Source organism: Orycteropus afer, unplaced genomic scaffold, assembly GCF_000298275.1.
Source record: "Orycteropus afer afer isolate SDZICR_OR568_19922 unplaced genomic scaffold, OryAfe1.0 scaffold00037, whole genome shotgun sequence".
NCBI lineage: Eukaryota > Metazoa > Chordata > Mammalia > Tubulidentata > Orycteropodidae > Orycteropus > Orycteropus afer.
In genome coordinates this window covers 1626117-1648651 of record NW_006921624.1, presented here as the reverse complement: position 1 = coordinate 1648651, position 22535 = coordinate 1626117, and the positions used below count along the sequence as shown (strand labels likewise).

At 36.3% G+C, this 22535-nt stretch overlaps 1 protein-coding gene across 1 annotated transcript in view; it reads left to right on the top strand.

Moving 5' to 3' along the window:
- The window catches only part of RABGAP1 (RAB GTPase activating protein 1), a 198266-nt gene that overhangs the window by 55531 nt on the left and 120200 nt on the right, over nucleotides 1-22535 (top strand). Inside the window, exons 10-11 of the mRNA XM_007936625.1 lie at nucleotides 10626-10800; nucleotides 15379-15472. Coding sequence (XP_007934816.1) covers nucleotides 10626-10800; nucleotides 15379-15472 — 269 coding nt within the window. The remainder of the gene's footprint in view (nucleotides 1-10625; nucleotides 10801-15378; nucleotides 15473-22535) is intronic.

Sequence of the window (22535 nt, the reverse complement as noted above, 5' to 3'; positions counted from 1 at the left end):
TCACTACGGAAGTAGATTGCCCCATCTTCCTTCTGAGGAGTGGCTGGTGGGTTTGAACCGCCAGCCTTCTGGTTAGCAGTCAAGTAACTGCCTTAGCCACTATGCTACCAGAGTTTAGTAGTTGTTGAATATTTGTGATCGCCTTTTTAATTGTAATGTGAAGTTTTATCATTTTTCTTTTAAGTTATCCTGTGATATGTCATTTTCTCCCTGAGTTTAGAACAGTCCATTCTATCTTGGAACTCTCTTGACTTCCGCACCATTTGGAAGTTCTGTGACTACACAATTTTTCCCCTCTGTTTGGTTGTAGTTGTCCTCATCTGGCCATTGATGTCTCTCGTTCGCTGTTTACTGTCTTGTAAATGTATTTTACTTTGATTACTTCCATAGCTGTGTTGGTTTTGGGGTTATGTCATCTTGTGTATTGATGATCGGTTGTTGTTTGTTATTATTGGTTCTCTGTTCTAAGGACTCCCTTTAGTATCTCTTGTAAGGTTGATCTGGTTTTAACATATTCTGTTAATTTCTGTTTATCTAGACTCTTTTAATTTCACCATCATATTTATCGGACAATTTTGCTGGGTATATAATTCTTGTTTGGGAATTTTTCTCTGTTAGCCTTATATGTATACCATTCCTCTTGCTTCCATCGTTTCTGCTGAGAAATCAGCGCTTATTGGTTGTCCTTTGTAAGTAATATTTTGTTCTTCCCATGCTGTTTTCAGGATTCATTTTTTGTCTTTGCTTTTGATGAGTTTGATGTTGGTATGTCTTGGTTATTTTCTTTTGGAATCTATCCTGTTTGGGGTTCATTGGATTTCCTGACTGGATATATTCTCCTGTTTCATCATACCAGGGAAGTTCTCTTTCAACAAATCTTGGACAATTTTCTCAGTGGTTTTCTTTTTCTCTTTGTTTTCTGGAATTCTGATTACACATAGGTCATTCCTTTTGATGGTATCCCACATGAACCTTAGGCTTTCTTCATTTTGTTTTGATCTGATTTTCTGATTGATCCCTTTCCAAAGAAGTATTCAGGTTGTCTTCAGTCTCATTAATTCTGTCTTCCATTCTTTTGATTCTATTCCTTTTCCCTTTCAATGTGTTAATCTATTTCTGAAAATTTAGCATTAATCTTCTGGATTTCTGACTGTATATTTTGAATCATTTCTAATTTGTCACTTATTTAGTCATTTTGTTCTTGTATTTTCTTCCAAAATTGGTCTGTGGTTTTGTGTGTGTTTTCCTTAATTTTGTCAGTGTTTTCCTTGATCTGTGTCTCAGTCATTTTAAGATAACTAGGTATAATTCATTTGATTTACATATCAGGGAGTTCCAATGCTGCTTCTTCCTCAGGGATGTGTTCTGGGTTTGTATCCTTCTTCCTTCTTTCTTCTGCTTTATCTTGCTTCTTTGTGTGGACTGTGATGGTCTTTTGTTGCCGAGACACTGTGAGGTTGTTGTATTTAGATCTCTGTGAACTGTCATGAAGACCAGTTAAGGGTGATTCAGGCTCTTCTTGGTGGTCGTTTGTTGTTGGCTTTTTGGTGGAGAAGGAAGTGATGGCTTTCACTCAGTAAATGGGACTGCAGGAGGTGTGGGTGTGGCTGCATTGTATGGGCACAGTTGTCTCCCACTCAAGACAAAAGTTACGATTGAAAAACCATCAAAAACGTAAAAGCAAGCTGACAAAAAACATATCGTATAAACACACAGCAACAGTAACCAATAAAAGAAAAAAGAAAAGACCCACAGCATCTCTGGAGAGGGCAGTAAGAGAAAAGATTTAGAGTAGGAGAAAAATGAAGAGAAAAATGAGAAAAATGCAAAAAGGGAAAACGAGAAACAGGCTTAACCACGAGAAAGAATAAAAATGGGACTCAGGAACAGGGAAGAGAGAAAAAGCTGAAAACTAGAACCTGGGAAGAGAAACATAAAGAATAATAATAAAAAGGATGAGAAAAAAAATAGTAATAATTTTAAAACAGACAAAAACAAACTGTAAAAAAAAAAAAAGGAAAGAAAATTTGTGGTCAGGGTGGGCCAGAGCACCCAGGCTCTGTTGAAGCACACAGGGATGGAATTCCTGCCGGCCCAGATCGTGTGTGGCAGTGAGGGTACTCTGCACCTCCATTCACCAAGAGGGTGTGGGGTGTAAAAGTAGGGGAATATCCCATCTTTCCAGTCATTCATGTCTGGAATATTCTTGTAGTTTCCAGCAAGTGGAGCCTATTCTTAATTCTCTGGAATCTGGGAGACCACTGTTGCCTTAAATATCCAAAATGGTTGAACTGCTTGTAAACATTCAAAATGGCTGCGCCCACCTGTACAGGCAGAAGTCCACAGCTCAGCCCGTCTCCTTCTTCGCTGCTTCCCTTTTTATTCACCGGCCACCAATGCAGGCCTCCCTGCAGTCCCTGGCTAGCAGGGCTGATTTTTAGGTTAATTCTTGGGTCCTTACACCACTTGGCAATATCCAAGCTGTCAATGGCATCAGGATCTCTAACAGACTGCAGTTCTGTATGTCCCCTTTTTTGTTTTTTTCATGTAGGTTCTTCTACTAGTTGGAGTTCAGTCCACTTCTTTATCCTTCTTTTCAAAGCTCTGGGTTCCAGGATTATCTTCTGCATCTGTGTTAATTCGTTACACTTTTCTTTGTTGAAGAGGGTCTATGTAGTTTGTCTGCCTACTCCACCATCTTACCAGAACCCATCCAGATCTTGTATTTTGGCTTTTAAATTTTCTGTTAGGTCCATTTTGTATAATTTCTAATTTTTCTTGAGATTTTTAGAGGTTTTTTGAACAGATTTTCTTTTATATCATTGAGCATAATTACAATAACTGCCTTAAAAATCTTTCACTGCAAATTTTAATGTTTGATGAGTTGCATTTTTCTTGTGTCTTAGGCTTTTAATTTGGGATTTTGGGCATTTTACTTTTTATTAGTTCTTAAATTGTTATTTGGGTGAAAGTTTTCAGAGCAAATCGGTTTTCCATTCAATAATTCATACACATTTTATTTTATAACATTCTTTGATTATTTTAGAGATTCTGTTCTAGTATGTTCTTTTGAAAAGTACTTATTTTTTTTCTTTGCTTATTTGTTTTATCTGGTTATTAACTCAGCCATGGTCAGATTCCTTGTTCTCTCTCTTTCTCTGGAGGGCAGCAAGTAAAATCTCTGTTCTGTTCTTTCAGCTTTTCTTGGCTCCCTTTGCCCCACCAGTTACTGCTTCCTTTTTTCATTGCCTTTGTAGCAAACTCTAGGAATTATTTGTCTGCCTCCAATTCCTACCCTCCATTTGCTCTTAGGCCCACTATGGTCAGGCTTTTGCTCTCCCACTCTCATCTCACAGAAACTGCTCACATCAGGTCACTAATGACTTTCACATTGCTAAATTCAGTACTCAATCATTGACCTCATCTTACTTGACCTATCAGTAGCATTTGTTTCAAATGATCACTTCTTCTTAATACTCCTCTTTCACTTAGTTTTTGAAGATAGCATATACGGTAGGTTTTTGTTTTTTCTCCTTGTTCATTTCTTCTCTGTTTTATGTCCTGATTTCTTTTTCCAAGCCTCATAGTTTTGAAGTGCCTCAGGCTGATCCTTGGACCCCTTCTCTAGCTACATTGCTCCCTTTGTGAAGGTTAGTCTCAAGTAGTCATCCATACATTGATGACTCACACATTTCTATTTTCAACCCATACCTCTCTCCTAAATTTGAGTCTTTTTTAAAATCTAACTGTCTATTCAGCATCTCTGTTTGGATGTGTGTGAAACATCCCAAACTTAACCTGTCCAGAAGGATCCTCAACCCCAAAATGTTCTATCTACCTGCCTGTACTAACTTATTTCATGGTATCTTCTCCTCATATTTGCTTAGGCTGAGAAATTTTACTCTATTATTTCTCACACCTCATATTCAGTCTGTTTACTTTTAAAACATACACAGAATCTGATCACTTTACTCCAAAGAGATTTCTTTCATCGTCTTTGAAATGATCATCTCCATGTTCCTGTTTTTGCATGTCAACACAGCAGCCTGCGGTCAAATGATGTTATTCTTTTGTTTAAACCTCTATCTGTATTTCATTTAGTTAAAGCCAAAGTTTTTGCAATGGCTTTCAAGACCCTCCCTGGTCTGCTGCCTATTATATCATAAATACATTCCTCTCCTGTTACATTTCCTTCTTGCTTGCTCACTCTGCTCTAACCACCTTTTCTAGGATTTTGCTTCTGGTCTTTTCCTTTGCCTGGAATTCTCACTTGCTAATATGCACCTCCTTCAAATTTTTGCTCAAATTTATTTCTCAGCAACTCACCCTGACTTTCCATTTAATACTGCGGTTTGCCTAACTGTTCTAATCCTGTCTCTTAACTGATACATTATTTAACATGGCTCTGGCCTTCCAGTATACTGCACAATATATTTATTTTTCTATTGCTTATTATCTCCTTTTCTTATTCACTAAGGCACAATTCTTAATCTTTTTCACTGAGTTATCCCAAGCACCTAGAATATAATAGTACTCCATAAATATTTGTTGAATTGATTTCATTTACATGCAGTTTAGATATTTAATTATAACCAGAATTATAGTGTTATATATAGGTTTACTTACGTATACTTTTCTACAGTAATAAAAATTTGATTCCATTGTATCTATGTTAGCCCTATTGAAAATAATTAGAAAAAGGAAACAGGCAAGGCAGGAATAGAAATTTCTTCTCAGTGTTGTCTCAAGAGACAGAGTGTAAACCTAGGTCCCAGTACTGTTCTCCCAGTCCTTCCGTGTGACAGAAGAAGAAGATTAACATAGGATGACCATCTAGAACTTGGCTTGTATTTTACCACCAACTAGTTATATGACTAAAACTCTGTGCATCTCAGTTTACTCAACTTCAAAATGACAATAATAGTACTATCTTTCCTTCTAGTATTGTGACAGTTAAATAAGAATTTATATGACATGTTTAGAATATTTTCTGGCACATAATAAATTCTCAGTACATTTTAGTCATTATTGAGAGAGATTTAGAACCTCAGTGGGACACAGGATGAAACACTCTTAAGTCATAAAATGAGAACAACATTGATTATTTAGATGAAGCCTCAACTCCAGTATAAAATACTTCAGAAAGAAAACCAGTTTACAAGCATTACTTTGAAAATTTTTAATGGGTGGGAAGGAATGACCCTTAAAAATTTCTAGAACAAGAGATGGTAAATAGAAATTAATTGTACAATATTTCTTATGTGACTTGTATAAAAAATACATACTCTCTTTACTTAGAACTTTTTCTAATTTTATTTTAATGAGCATAAATATTATATCATAAATACATTCCTCTCCTGTTACATTTATAATATAATATCTCCTCATTTTGCTCTTCTTTAAAAGAGCATAGTACTCACAGATGATACTGTTTATTTTATGAGCTAATCTGTTATTTATTTGAACGGTAATTTCTGGGAGTAATTTCAGTTCAAAGTCTAAAGGGTATATTACTTTAGAGTCTCAAGGGTTCCTCTGATCTCTGTTAGTCCAGTAAGTCTGGACTTTTGAAGAGTTTGAGTTTTGTTGTGCATTTTTCTCCTGTATTATCAGGATCCATTTATCGTGTCCCTGGTCAGTGCTTTCAGTAGTGGTAGCTGGGTATCATCTAAGTTCCTCTGGTCTCTAGATAGATGAGGTGGTGGTTCATATAGGCTGTTAGTCCTATAGACTAGATTCTTCTTTGAGTCTTTGATATTTTTTTTCTCTCTCGCTCAAGACAAATAGAGACCAACAGTTTTATATGGCTATTTGCAATCTTTTGAGACCCCAGACACTACTCATCAAACCAGGATGTAGAACATAAACTTAGGAACTATGCTATGCTATTGACCAAGTTGTCCTATAAGACTATGTTCATAAGCCTTCAACTCACAAGACCAATCCCATGGGGTATCTAAGTCTGAGAAGTATCTATAACTGTGTCCTATACTTGCCATTCCCTTGAGGTCTTATGTTACCCAGCCTTGGACTCAAAGATTACATGAGTTTGTAGGAGTATTGCATAGGTGGTTGAGTCTAGAATAATATATCTTCATGGAAATTACTTAAATGTGTTTGATTTCAATTTCATGCAAATTTGAAACATATTCTAGTATGGTATGTTGTTCTAACACCTTTTATTAGTTAATTGGGTAAAAAATGACTTAATGGGGTAGACTAGCCAAAAACATATGCAAACCTGAGACAGCCATATAACACTATCTAACATTATCTAGAATCTTCTGTTAAGGTAGCAAACTCCTAAGCATAGGCTGCATTGTGGATATTTTCTTTGCAAAAAGCAGAAGTATATTTATGGAAGCTGGGGGAAGGGCAGGAAATTCCTGAGAGTATCTTTTAAGTTGAGGGGTGAGGAGTTGGAGAACCTAGGGGACATGAGAAGAGAGGTACAATATGAAGAATTTAAACAACTTTTTATTGTTCATTGTTTTTGTCTTAGATCTCTGTTTATCTCACCATTTGTAACTTAATAAACTATATTCTGTTCTTTGCATTCATAGCAGTAAAAATAATAACAAAATAATAATAATAGCTCTAGTGGCGTAGTGCCTAAGGCATTTGACTGCTAGCGAGAAGGCTGGGGGTACAGACCCACCAGCCACTCCTCAAAAAGAAGATTGGGCAAACGTCACCTTGGAAACCCAAGGAAGGGTCACTGTGAATCAAATTGACTCGACAGTAGTGAGTTTGGGTTGTTTGGTTTGGTATCACTAATTGAGGCCCTATTGTGGTCATCACTCTATTAGCCACTGTAACCTTTACTATCTTAAGTAATTTTCACAGTGACCCAATGATGATAAACAGCATTCTCATTTTATAGATGAGAAAAGGGAGATTCAAAGGTATAAAATAGTAGATTCTACAGTAGGTGGTGGTAGACAGGATTCATACCTAAGTCTTCTAAGCATCTCAGCCAGGGTTTTTTTTTTTTTTTTAAATGGAAACATGCTACTTTTATCTTTCTGTCTGTGGGAGTATTTTTAGGATTTACTTAAAATAAACATAATTCAAATTTTTAACCCCTTTAGCCAGAAAGGAGCTCTGGTGGTACAGTGCCTAAGGCATTTTACTGCTAACCAGAAGGTTGGTGGTTTAAACCCACCAGCCACTCCACTGGAAGGCAGATGGGGTAGTCTGCTTCCGTACTACCTTAAAACCCATTGGAGGTCGCTGTGAGTTGGAATCGATTCCATGGCGGTTTTGCTTTTGTTTTATCCTGAAAAGGAAATAGTGCTACACAGCAAATTTTAAAAATACACTGTTTATTACCATCAGTGTGGGAAAACAATATAATTTTTTTAAAAAAATGCCCATTTTAAAGTTGATTCTTTTTCCTTTCACTAACATTATCTGATGACTCAGTAACTCCTTTTTAGCCTGGAAACATTCTTATCTATGGGAACTGTTTCATTAAGATTGTACCATATTAGAGAAAATTAGTGGGAAAGTTAAAAAGACAAATATTGGATGAGTCCACTATTGTAAAAAATTAGGGACAGGTTTATCTGTAGAAGGAGACTTTCTTTGTTAGTTAGCAGGGATGAGAGGGGAGGGAAGGGAAAATCTCTAGATAGTTGGGGAAAAAAAAGATACATATGTATGCCAAAGATTATTAGTGGTTGCCAGGGGTGGGAGGGATGGGGAAAGAGGAAGCTTTCATTTGGGGGGCATTGAGTTAATGCTATTAAGTGGTAAGATATTTCGGGAAAGGATAGCGATAATGGTGGTACAACGTAACAAAGCTTGAGAATGATTTTTCTTTTCCCTTTTCCATGAATTGCCCGTTCATGTCTTTTGCTTATTCTTTGGCTGTAGCTTTTTCCTCTCAAGTTTTAGGAGTTCTCTGTATATTGAGAGTTTAACTATATGAGATATATTACAAATATTTTCTCTTAATTTGTCAACTTTGATTTGACTTATATTACGGTTTTGTGTTTTGCTGCACAGTATTTATTTATTTATTTTTAATTGTATTAGAATGTATCAGATTTTTCTTTATAACTTCTGGTTTTAGGGTCCTAGTTAGAAAGTCTTTCTCCACTCCCAAGTTGTAAGGGATTTTACCCATTTTATTTTCGCACCTAGCTGGTTTCATTTTACTACATTTACATCTCTGATTCATACACCACATTGTATTCTGGTATATAATGCAAAGTATGGATCTGATTTAATTTTTTCCCAACAACCATCTATTTGTCCAACACCATTTATTAAAAAGCCTAACATTTCCCTCAATAACTTGAATGCTAAATTTACTGTAAATCAAATTGTATTTGAACCTCTTTCTGGTTTTAATATTCTGTTCCATTGGTCTTTAAGTTACTTAAGTGCTGTTGTCACATTGTTTTAAATATGTAGTCTTTACAAAATTGACTTGATGGTAGTGATTTTTGTTTTTGATTTATATTTTAGTACATGGTAGGACTACTTTGCCTCCCCAGTTGCACCTCTTTTTCAGATTTTCCTGGATATTGTAATGGTTTATTTTTCATATAAAATTTAGATTCAACTTGTCTAGCTCTGGAAGAAAATTATTAGTATTTTTACTGGGGAAAATGGCCATCTTTATGATGTTGAGTCACTTTATTCAAGAATATGGGATGTGTTTTCATTTATTTAAGTCTACTTTTTTTTTTGCCTTTTAAGAGTGCTTTTCAAAAAGCTTTTTATTATAGAAAATTTCACACATGAATTAAAAGAATAATATAATGAAGTCTAATATTGTATTACCCAGCATCAACAATTAACATTTTTCATAGCTGATGTTCTTGACATACAAGCTCTGAGTACAATTCTTGACTATTTTTATGTGACTTCAAAAGATGTTATTGGTCACTATTATTAGATAAGAACTTTATTGTAGGTGAACTGCATTGGTTATCATCAGAGAGTTATATTGTCTCAGAATTTTTTTAATAAGATGAGTAGCTATTGATTTTTTAGTTATTTCAGGTAGCAGTTAACTGTTTCAGAGAATAATTCATAACAAAACAAAACAAAAAATTTAAACTCTATTTCCTATCAAAGTATAATTTTTTAAAGTTAAAAGATTGTAATTTTACAGATATTTCATGAATATATGTCAAAGATACTAATTCAACTTATTCAATAAAGGCAGTAGTATGATGGTAAAACTGGTTCTAAGTATTGGAGAAAGTTGAGTTTTATATAGTCTTAAAGAAATAATGTTAGAGTAACATTGCTGAGTTAGATTTAAAACTGGTTAATGTCCTATAGGTAACCTTTGGGTTATCTTTTCTATTGGACAGAAATCATTTGCATATCTACTGGACACAAATCTACAGTTAACATGTAACTTCACAGAGTCTGAGTCCTTAATTAATAGTAAGTAGCTAAGTAAAAAGTGGTTATTCACCTAAAAATGTAAATAATCTTGGGTGGACCTGTAAAATCAAAGTTGGCCAACTGAAGCCTGTGGGCCAAGTCTGGTCTGCCACAGCCAAACTTATTTATTTTTTTATTGCCTATGACTGCTTTTGTGCTGTAATGACAGAGTTGAATAGTTTGAACAGTAACTACGGCCCTGTAAAGTCTAAAATATTTTGTATATTTTTTTAAAGTTTGGTCCTTTACAGAATTATTTGCCAACTCCTTTATTAAACATTGCTTCAGGATGATATTGGAAAGACATGTTGCTATTATCCTGATCTTATTTCTGAATTTGGGGTAATTTTTCTTAAGAACCCAAATGAACATCAAAATGATAATATATTCCCTGCCCAATATTTCTGTACCTAATAAAACTGTTCACAACCACCCTTTCTCTTCCTGTCTTTTCACTTTGTTTGTGTATATTTCTTTCTCTTTGGTACAACCACTTTTCTAGTTTTCTCTGCACCTTTTCCTACAGTTCTTTCTTTTCTTCCTGTTTTATATTTCACTTTGTTTTCTTCTCCTCTTCCTTAGACTGGCAATAATATGGAATGTTAGTTCATTTATTTATTACGGTGGTAAAGTCTATTTTGGACAGTTTAAAATTTTATATATTTGCCCCACAATAAAACCAAAATACAAATCAGTTTCAGTTACCAAAATATTTTTGATTTCTATTCCTGCTGCTTACCTACCCCCTTCCCCCCATGAGTAGTAGCCTTTAATTGTTCCTTGTACTGTTTTAATTAAGCTAAAGGAGTAGAAAAAACATGGTAGAGGTCTTTTATATTCCTAAACTTTGTTTTACAACATTTGAAAATATTTTTTCATGTGTAGTTTTACATAAGAAATCTTGAAGGACACCATAAAGTAACCTGGAAAATACAGAACAGTTCAATTTTTAGTTTATACTGAATAAGCATTGGTAGTTGGATATTTGGTGATAGACTCTGAAGACCATAAATAAAGCTGCAGAACTGAAGTCTTGTCCAGTTTTCTTAAGAGAGTTTTTAAATTTAAACATATACTTTTATGTTTAGAGATGATTACATTTAGTGTAGATAATCAAAATAATACCTTTTCATTCTTAAATCCTGTGTGAAATCAGAAATTTTTATTTTAAAAATAATTTTAACACTTAATAAATATATTTTTTTTTAATTCTCAAGATAAAGCAAAAGGAGAGAAAGAATAATAATGATACTTTATATGAAGTTGTATGCTTGGAAAGTGAATCAGAGAGAGAGAGGAGGAAAACTACAGCCAGTCCCTCAATTCGCCTGCCACAGTCTGGATCTCAGACCTCAATGATACCTTCTCCTCCAGAAGATGATGAAGAGGAAGGTAAACTGTTGGGAAAGCTTAATACATATTTTGGGGTACAGGACCATGCAGACTCTTAAAATTTTATCAGGGAACTGATAATGTGTTGTGGTATTTGGAATTTTTTTCAATAAATACTTAAGAGAATCTACTATATGCAAGGAGCTGTGGAAGATAGATTCACACATGAATGACATTAGAATTTCCTCAAATACTTGTAACCAAGTTTGAAAAATGAGATTTATAATTTGTGCTTTTTTTGTAGTAGTTAAATACCAGCTTGGTATATTAGCATATTTATTTTTTTAGAGGAAATTTAGTAACTAACAAAAGCAACCCACAGCCATTTAGTTGATTGTAACTCATAGCATCCCTCATTGGGTTTCCAAGGTGGTAAATCTTCATAGAAGTAGATTTCCCCATCTTCCTTCGGCGGAGGATGGATGAACTGCCATCCATCTAATTAGCAGTAAAATACCTTAGGCACTGCGCTACCAGAGCTCCTTAAATTTGACACACCTTCCGTTAATTAACGTCCTATCTCAGTGGATTGATTTAGCAGGAACAAGCTCATTTGCCAAAATGTGCTTTTCTGTGCATGAGTCTTTCACCAAACATATGTGTATTTTTTTTTAGCTTGTTTTCACACTGATAAATATTAAGAATTAACCAGTTCTCTTTTTTTTTTTTTTTTTTTTCTTTTTCGTGGCTGTATCTATTGAACTAATCTCTTAAGTTTGTATTGTACCGAAATGTTAAAATGTACTGTACAGAAGTGAGGAAGGCAGGGAAGGAGCACAGGAAAAAATGAAACTTTGAGAGATATTTTCTAGTTTTAAAAGCTGATTATGATAGAAGGTCATATGTGGCATATGTTTATGTGTAGTTCTCAAGAAGTATTCTGGAAATTCATAAAGGAGATTTCATTTTTCATTGTGGGGATTGTGAGGAGGCATATAATGAGCAATAGTTGTTGAGCTAGGACTTCGAAGTACAAGAAGAATTCAGCAGGCAGACGTGCTGGTTGGGCATGTCTCAGCAAAGAATTATCAAAGGCTTAGGGGTGGCAGGAATAACTGATTTGGTTAAAATAAATACTCATGACTGCGTGTACTTTTTTTTCAAGTTTAGAGCAAGCATTGAATTTCCGATTCCCTTCAAGTCCCATTTTCTCTGTAACTAATCATTTGAGAGTCATTACTAGTAACATTAATGGCCACCAATTACTACATGCTTACTATATGATGGGTGCTCTGGTGGCGTAAGGCCTAAGGTATCTGACTGCTAACCAGAAGGCTGGTGGTTCAAACCCACCAGCCACTTCCTGGAAGGAAGGTTGGGCAATCTACTTCTGTAGTGATAGCACCTCGGAAACCCAAGGAGAGGTCGCTATGAGTCAGACCTGACTCCATGGCAGTGGATTTGGTTTGGATTTACTATATGATAAGCACTGTGTCAAATGCATTGTTTGTCTTATATAACAGTCCTGAAAAACAGGATTTATCATTGTCCTCCTTTTCTGTATGAGGAAATAGAGTTGCAAAAATTGAAATGATTTTCCCAAGGGTTACACAGTTAGAAATTGAGAGTCAGAATTTGAATCCAGATCTATGAATCTATAGTCTGAGCTCTGTTCTGTTATCACCTCTGTTAATTTAGTTTACATAAAGCATTTTGAAGTACAGAGAAAGCAGATGTATCATTTTTGGAGAAGTCAGAGCTGCAATTTAAAGGTACCTTAAGTTGTTGTTGTTACGTGCCGTTGAGTCCGACCTGACTCATAGTGACCCCTCCTTGAGTTTCTGAGGCAGTATCACTAAGGAAGTAGATTGCCCCATCTTCCTTCCGAGGAGTGGCTGGTGGGTTTGTACCGCCAGCCTTCTGGTTAGCAGTCAAGTACCTTAGGCACTACTCTACCAGCCAATTTAAGTTAGATGTTAAAGCTGAGAAAGATGGATTTATCTCTGGGATCACAGTTAGTTTCCCATGGTTTGAGATTGTCTGTTTTGTAGCTGGTATTCTTCAGACTTGCAATTTCCCTTTCAAATCAACAGTAATTAAGAAGGCAAAGTGAGTAAATGTTTACGTAACTTTCCTCCCTTAAACTCAACAGTAAAATAAAAAAGACACAAAAATTGAGAAAGGCTGTCTATTTATAATGATATTGGACAATGCTCAAATCTCCATACTATATATTTTGAAGAATATTTACCATTTACAAAGAAATCTGGACCCAACTAACTGATAACATCAGGACTGATCGCGTTGATTCTGACTCATAGTGACCCTCTTTGGGTTTCCAAGTCTGTAATTCTTTATAGATATAGATTGCCCAGTCTTCTTCTGCAGAGTGGCTGGTTGGTTTGCATTGCCAGTCTTCTGGTTAGCAGTCAGATGCCTTAGGCACTATGCCACCAGAGCTCCTTTCTAATCTTTAGGCATATGTATTTTTTAAACTTAAGTGAGAAAGTTCAGAAGACCTCTACTGACAGTCCTTAACTAGGGACAGTGGAGGACTAGTGGCAATGGGTATTCCATGGAAGAATCAAGGAACACTGGAACACAGCTCTGGAAAAGCATATGGTTTTGCCTCACATGTTTTTTTTTTAGTGTTTAGCACAATGCTTCTTATGTAGTAAGTGCTCAGTAATTACTGCAGGATGGGTAACATTCTAGGGTCCATTTCCTTAGTGAAGAACTAATGACAGGAGAATTGGTACTGAAAGAGGAACTGTGTAGCTATGCCATCTTTTAATTCTCTCAAATCTAGTATTCAGACCAGGAAAACCTTTACCAGTGGGATCTGTCTCTTCCCTGGGAAGAAATGGGTATAATTGTATGGATTATTTGTGCCAACAGTTACAGAGAGGAAGTATTTAGAAACAACATTCTGAAACTAAGATGTTCCACTTCTACTCTGCCTTAAGTAGATGGGGTTCTAAACAAATTTCAGATTACGGCTATTCAGATTTGTTGAAAACATTTAAAACTGTAAAAGGGAATATGTAAGCTAGATCTTCCTAATCTTTTTGAAGCAAGTGCCATCCTTGTAAATTTTAGAACTTTTTTAATGGCCTTCTTTTTTCCAAGGAGATGTGTACGATATATTGATATTTTAATGAGAAGAGAATTCCTTCAGGGATTAGAAATTAGGGCCAATTCTGACACGATAGTGAAATTGGGGAAGTTCATCTTAGTGCCCTTGAACCTTTTCCTTTACTCTGTTCCTCCATATATAATTTCTCAGTTACATTCAATCTATCCTCTTCTCTATCTCACCTTCGAAAGTGATGATAATGTCTAAGATATTATAATGTGGAGAAGTTTAATAATAAGTATCAGGGCTTTCTTTGCCTTTAATATCATTGTTCTCAGATGAATGCTATCTCTAGTAGTAGTAGGGATGTAAATCATAATGTAATCATCAGAAAATCTACAGTTTTTTTAGGCAGGTTGAGAAATCAAAAATAATGAAAAGCAAAGTATCAGTGAGGTCACTTGGAAGCAGGAACTTTTTGTACAGTTAGTGGAAATGTAAATTGGTAAAACCCTTTTGGAAGGTAGTCTGTCTTAAGTTTCAAAAGCCTTTAAGGTTTTGTTCTTTTTTTAAACCCAGTAATGTCCACTTCTGGGCATATACTCAGTTGAAGTGATGGCACATTTTCAAAAATACCACTACAAGGATACTCGTACCCATATGGTTTGTAGCAAAAACTTGAAAACTTCCTAAGTGCCCAACAAAAGGGAAGAGTAAATAGATATCTTAGTTTGTATTCTCCCCCCCCCCATGCTTTTCAGTTCCTCTCATATCCCTTTATCATTGTCACAGTTTTTACTTTTTTAAGTTAATAAGCTTCAAGTTCTTCTTTGACTTAATTTTTATTTAATTACTTCAGTCAAGTTTGAAATGATTCATTTAATGTTTTTGTGCTTTTTACTATAAATTATGTGTGTCATATACAGAAAAATCCAGAAAAGTGGAAAATCCAGAAAGTCATAAAAACATAAAGGAGGAGAGAAAAAAAATTAACAATTCTATCACTTGGAGGCAGTAATTGTTAATGTCTTGACTTAATTGCTTCCAGTCTTCTCTGTTTTGTAACAGAGAGTCGATCAAAATGTAGATTCAGCTCTCCATATTTTTATTTTACATGGTATTTTGCTGTTACTATATAAACATGTTAGTATGCAGTTGCATTGTATACATGTATTTATTTATTCAACAATTATCTATTGTTGGACACTGAGGTGATTTGTAATTTTTTTTAGCTGTTAGACTGCTACGTGTTTTCACACACAAAAGACTTTTGCTTTGGAAAAGGAAAGAACGTGTCATATTTTGAGTCCAGTAAGTTTATTATTTAATGACTCTTTTCTGCATTTGACATAACATAGACCTATATGGGAAGCAAAAGAAAATGGGAAAAGTTACAACAGCATTCCATGTTTTTATTTTCTTTGTGTTGATACGTATATATTAAGATAAATTATGGCTTTATGCTTCCAGTCAAGTCATTCAAATTTGATTATTCCATTCCCATATCATTCTTTTGGCTCAGCATAGCCTGTTACCCCTTTTTTGTGTTTTGTTTACTAAAGATAATGATGAACCTCTCTTGAGTGGATCTGGTGATGTATCCAAAGAATGTGCAGAAAAAATTCTTGAAACCTGGGGAGAACTACTGTCAAGATGGTAAGTTATAAGTGTGGTTTTTCCTTTTCATCTACAAATTTCATTTTATGGGTAAGAACTCTTACCAACAACAGTAGAACCAGTAATAGAAACCTAAGCATTAGGGTCTTTCTGTTTTTTGAAGTTCATATTTGTAGTCATTTAGATGTGAAATCAATTTTCAAAATATCAGTATTACCCAAGCAAAACCTAATAAAATCTTTATTGCTAAAGAAAGTATTTATACAAACGTGAAATTCATGGAGGAAATAAGTAAGAAAAGACGTCCTATATATTGAAAGGAGTCCCTTGGTGGTATAAACATTTAAGCATGCAGATAGCAACAGAAAGGTTGGTGATTTGAGTTTACCCAGAGACTCCTCAGAAGGAAAACCAGGTGATCTACTTCAGAAAACTCAGCCATTGAAAGCCCTATCGAGCACAGTTTTACTCTAACACACATGAGGTCGCTGTGAGTCAGAGCTGATTCCATAGCAGCTGGTTTGGGGTTTTATATTGAAGAGGTTTGGAACCATAGGTTGCCCAGTGTTAAGCCAATACAGAATAATCAGAGAAGTTTCGAGGATGCTCTCATAATGCAATAGAGAGACCCCAGGTGGGGTTTTTCCTTATCTGTGTTTACATACTTAATAGTGACAGAAAAGAGTTTCACAAGCACAGTATAAATTTCTATTTGTACCACTTGTTTTTCCTTCTAACACTTGGTGAAATTCAGCGGTTTCCTAGCAGCTCAGAGACAGTGTGACAATAATTATAAGAAGGACTGTTTTCTAGGCTGTGTAAAAAGAATACACTGTTGTTAGTATTTATTAATAAGACCAGAGACACTCTGGTAAGTCAGGTTGGTGAGACACTTGTGTAGTTACCCATTCTCCCTGTAAAGGATGCCAGTATATGCTAAAAAAGGCTGGCTTTAAGAGTGATCCAAACACCTCTGTTTCTTGCTGTCTAGTTATTAGGGTTGTGGGCTTGTTACTTTGGGGTTTGCTTTTTCTCTGAAGTTTGAGCTGTTGAATCTTTTCACTCTATTCTTAGTAAAACTATGTCTCCGCAATTTAAAAAATTATTGCATGCCCTTAAGAGATAGGACTACAAGTGGACATTATCTTCTTCTAGCTCTCTTCCAGTGCTTTATACTCTTCTTGGTAAAACACTCTCCACATTGGAAAATGTCATATGTGTATAGGAGAAGGAAATAATCCAAAGCATGGTTTGTCTTTACACAAGTAGTTTTAATAAATGAGTTTTGCAAAGGCCCCCAGGGGAATAGTTCTCATATGTTTTTAATATTGCTTTAGCAGTCAGGAGACAAACCTGCTGATGCTCTCACAATTATATTTTCAGTGCAGTGAATTTGTAGTGTGTGAACTGCTGCTGGCAGAAATTTTATCTGTGTAAAAAGGTTTCTGCTCTAAAACAGAAATGTAATTGAGCCTTTACATGGTTATGTAACAGTGTATTAAAAATCATTTAGATAAAGCATTCAGACTCTACAATTAGATTCCATTATATTAACCTACCACCATTTTATACAATGACTTAGAATTTGTTTTGTTGTCAAGTTATTTATTTATTTAATTAAGCCCTGTCCTTCTCCTACTCCCTCAAATATATGCTTCCATCTTTTTTAATTGTCTCCAGAAGGTTTCAAACTATTTATTCTGGTTTTAGTCATGTCTTCAGATAATATTGTAGTCTCTTGTTTAATTCATTTCATCATTTTTTTTTTTCATCATTATTATATGTGTTTTATAGATAGGAAGCATTTGCAATATCATGACATTTTAAAGCATAGTAGACCTGGCTTTAAATTCTATCTCTATTATTTCTAAGCTGTGTGGTACTGGACAGGTAACTTAATTCTTCTGAGTCTGTTTCCTCATACAGAAAGTAGTTGTCATAGTTGTGGAAATAGTAGTACGAACTCATGAATTTTTGATAACTTACGGACACTGTCTTAACTATAGTGACCTTATGAAGGAGTATGCATTTCACAGATGAGAAAACTGGCTTAGAGGTTAAATGAGTCTTTCTAGTTAGCTAGTAAATGGCAGAGCCAGAATTTTTAACCTAGTTAAATCTGATCCCAAAGCTGCTTTTCTTAACTCTATAATAGATTTTAGTGGCCGTATTAGTGGCAGTATCATTGAGCTCCTATTCTCCATGTTTATGTTAATGTGACTCTTCTTAAAGCGTAAGATAATTTGTATTATCAGTGACGTATAATTCTTCTGAATATAGTTTTATCAGTGTAAGGTAGGAGTTGACAAACTTTTCTAAAGAACTTTAAATATGAAATATTTTAGGCTTTGCAGGCCAGTAGTCTGTTTCACAACTATTTGACTCTGCTTTTATAGTACAAAAGAAGCCATAGACAATACACAGAAGTATGTCTGTGTTTCAGTAAAAGTTTATTAGCAACAGTAGTTTGATTTGATCCACAGGCAGTAGTTTGCTATCCTCTGAATTAAGTAACAGAAACACTTTTGTTCTTTCTGTTCCCTGTTCTCTAACATGTACACACACACACATTTTTTTCTAAGCAAAGAGAAAACTATATTGAGTTACGTATAGCTCAGCCATCAGGGTACCAGCATCACAGAATTATTCGTTTTTAAATGTGCATTATTCTCCTAGAAATCTGGATTTTAAGAGAAGTCTTACACCTTCTTATAATTTGATAGTGGTCATCTGGTATCAGTAACATCTGGTTAAATCTGATAGTCACAAGAACTATTCCATTTCAGGATCCTGCTTTATTAACTCAATAATGGTGGTTCTCAAATCTCAAAGCAGCTGTTATATAACAGATAGTATATTCCTTTATCTTTGAGTTTGAAGACACTATCTCAGTTAATTGATGTCCATCAACTTTTATCTGTCTGTGGAGGTTCTGCCATCTACAGTTGTAAGGATCAAAAGAGATGTTGTAAAGTTAAAGTATTTTGTAAATTTATACCAACATTGCAAGATAAGTTTTATTTTCCTCATTTTATAGGTGAGACAAATGAAGCTCAAAGACTTCAGTAGCTCGTTTTGATGTGGCAGTAGTACAGCAGAAATTTTCTTATCTACCACATTTATTCAGAAAAGTTAATTGAAGCAAGGTATCATAAAAAAAAAATGCTTAAAACATATGTCAGTATTTTGTTTGACTTAGAACATTTTGAAAAGGGCAAGGAGGCCACATGTCCAACCTCCTCTAACCCTACAAGGGGAAGACAGGATTACCAGCGGTAACCCAAGGCCTATTACTGCAAGGCCAGACATGCTGCCTCCCTCCAGGCCTTTCTCCAACCATTCCTCCCAAAGCACCCACCACCTCTTTCCTGGGTTTGATAATTCTCTGCAGTGGCCACATAGAACTCACGGGTTATGGAGTTTATTAGGGAAGCACCAGGCTACAATTCAAGTTCAGGAAAAACGCTCAGTCTCTCTCCCAGCCCACCGTCTCTCAGCCAAGTCTCTTACAGTCTGTTCCCCAACAGTCTATGTCCCTCGGTGTCTTACTCAGCAACGCGTGTCTCTTGCGTCTCTTTCCCAGCAGCACATGTCTCTTTCCAGGGTGCATGTCTCTTTCAGCACATGCTGTCTTCCTCAACCAGCAGTCAGAGAGTTCTGCCTCTAGGAGGCCTCCTTTTGAGCCCGGCAGGGTGGTCAAACTAGCCAATCACAGCATCAGAACTCTAAGCATCTGAGAGAGAGTGGGAACCTCCCAGAACATTGTATTGTGCCACGCCCAACAGAAATACTCCAGGTGGATAACATTTACAATCAGGAGCTCCTCAGTTGCTCATTCTACCACTGAATTTACAATGACTTATGGGTAGAAAAGCCATACTACGTAATTTACTGCACTGCAAACATGTTATTGTTAGGTGCTATTGAGTCGATTCTGACTCATAGCAACCCTGTGTACAGCAGAATGAAACACTGCCCAGTCCTGTGCCATCCTCACAATCCTTGCTGTGATTGAGCCCATCATCACAGCCACTGTGTCAGTTCATCTCATTGAGGGTCTTCCCCATTTTCTCTGACCCTCCGCTTTATCGAGCATGATATATCCCTCTCCAGGGACTGGCCCCTTCTGACCACATGACCAAAGTAGGTGAGATGAAGTCTGGCCATTCTCACCTCCAAGAGCCATTCCAGCTACACTTCTTCAGTGACAGATTTGTTTGTTCTTCTGGCAGTCCATGACATTTTCAGTATTCCTTGCCAACACCACAATTCAAAGGCATCAATTCTTCAGTCTTGTTTATTCATTGTCCACTTTCACATGCGTATGAGGCAATTGAAAATACCATGGCTTATTGATGCACTTTAGTTTTCAAAGTGACATCTTTGCTCTTCAGATTTAAAGAAAGAAATCTTTTTCAGCACATTTGCTCCGTTACTGTTCTGCTTACCTGGTGCCGTTCTGACAAGAAAATATACCACAAATGGGATGACCTTATCAAACAGGAGTTTATTCTTACAATTTGGAGGCTTTAAGTCCAAGTTCAAAGTACCAGGCTCTAGGGGCTGGGTAAAAGCCCCTCAACTTTGGGGTCCAGCTCTGCCTCCTTCTCCCGGCCCACTGGAGCTAGAGGCATTTCTTCACTCAGACAGTTGTTGGCTGCTGAGGCTGAGAAGCCCCAAGGTTGACAAGTAAAATGGCACAGTCCCGATGTTACCAGACCACACAGCAGGCCATTAGCTTAAGTCCATTGTAAGTCCCAAGGTCGGCAGAGCATGGCAGGCTGCTGAGCAACGACACGGCTACGTGCAGGGTCCAAGCATGCCAAAGGCTAGAGACCATTTTCAAAGCGTTTCCTTATATACAGGAAACAGACCACATTCCCTAAGGCTCCCAGTAGATTGCACCATGGAGTTGATTATCAGTCTCATCATGGGGAATACTCCATCCAGCTGCCCAGCCACTCAACCAGGCCCAGCCAAGTTGACACACAAACATAACCCTCACAGTTACCATGGCTTATTGGTGCACTTTAGTTTTCAGTGTCATCTTTGCTCTTCAGATTTAAAGAGGTCTTTTGCAGCACATTTGCCCAGTGCAGTACAGTGTCTGATTTCTTGATGATTGTGATTCAAGAAAAATGAAATCTTTGACACTTTCAGTCTTTTCTCTATTTAACATGATGTTGCTTATTGGTCCACTTCTTTATGTTAAGATGTAATTCATACTGAAGACTGTAGTCTTTGATCTCTATCAGTAAGTGCTTCTAGTCTTCTTCACTTTCAATAAGCAAGGTTGTGTCATCTGCATAATGCAGGTTGTTAACAAGGCTTCCACCAGTCTTGATGCCACATTCTTCATATAGTCCAGTTTCTCAGATTATTTGCTCAGCATACAATTTGAATAAGTAAGGTGAAAGGATATAATCCTGATACACGCCCTTCCTGATTTTAAACCATGCAGTATTCTTCTGTTTGAACAGCTGCCTCTTGGTCTATGTACAGTTTCCTCATGAGCACAATTCAGTGTTCTGGAATTCCCATTCTTTGCAGTGTTATCCATAGTTTTGTTATGATCTGCATAGTCAAGTGTTTTTGCACAATCAATAAAACAGGCAAAAACATTTCTCTGGTGTTCTTTGCTTTCAGCCAAGATCCATCTCACATCCACAATGATATCTCTCATTCCATGTCCTCTTCTGAATCCAGCTTGTACTTCCGGAAGTTCCCTGTCAATATACTGCTACAAATGTTTTTGAATTATCTTCAGTAAAATTTTATTTGCATGTGATATTAATGATATTGTTTAATAATTTCCACATTCTTTTGGATCACCTTTCTTTGGAATGGGCAAAAATATGGATCTCTTCCAGTCAGTTGGCCAGGTAGCTTTCTTCCAGATTTCCTGGTGTAAATGAGTAAGTATCTTCTGCACTACATCTGTTTGTTGAAACATCTCAGTGGGTATTCCGCCAATTCCTGGAGCCTTGTTTTTCGCCAGTTCCTTCAGTGCGACATGGACTGCTTCCTTTGATACATTGGTTCTTGATAATATGCTACTTCCTGAAATAGCTGAATGTCAACCAGTTCTTTTTTGTACAATGACTCTGTCTATTCCTTCTATTTTCTTTTGATGCTTCCTATATCATTTAATATTTTTCCCAGAGAATCCTTCAGTAGTGCAATTCAAAGCTTGAGCTTTTTTCATCAGCTCTTTCAGCTTGAGAAATACCAAGTATGTTCTTCCTTTTTGGTTTTCTAATTCTACATTTTTGCACATTTCATTGTAATACTTCCCTTTGTCTTCTCGAGCCACCCTTTGAAATCTTCTGTTCAGCTCTTCTTTTTTCAAAATTTCTTCCTTTCACTTTAGCTACTCTGTATGCAAGAACAAGTTTCAGAGTCTGTTCTGACAGCCATTTTGGACTTTTCTTCCTTTCCTTTCTTTTTAATGACCTTTTGCCTTTTTCATGGAGAGACTGCCACTCATCTCTCAGTTTATCACACTGGAGTGTCTTGCAAGTTCCTGTGAGGCAAGAGGTTTTAAATACCAACAGAGTCACTTATGGTGGACAGGTTTCAGCAGAGCTTCTAAACTAAGGCAGACTGGGAAGAAGGACGGGGCCACCCACTTCTGAAAAAATTGGCCAGTGAAAACCTTATGAATAGCAGTGAAAACACTGTCTGAAAACTTTATGAAAAGCCTTGAAACATGGTCTGATAGAGTGTTGAAAAATGAGCCCCTCAGGTTGAATGGCACTCAAAATACGACTGGGAAAGAGCTGCCTCCTCACAGTAGAGTTGACCTTACTGATGTGATGAAGTAAAGCTTTTGAGACTTCCATTTATTGATGGGGCATGACTCAGAATGGGAAGAAACAGCTGCAAATATCCATTAATAATCGGAACGTGGAAAGTACAAAGTATGAATCTAGGAACTTGTCAAAAATGAAATAGAATGCGTTAAGATCGATACCCTAGGCATTGTTGTTGTTGTTAAGTGTCATTGAGTCATTTCCGACTCATAGCGACCCCATGCACAGCAGAACGAAACACTGCCCGATCCCGCGCGAGCCCCACAATCCCTGCTATACTTGAGCCCATC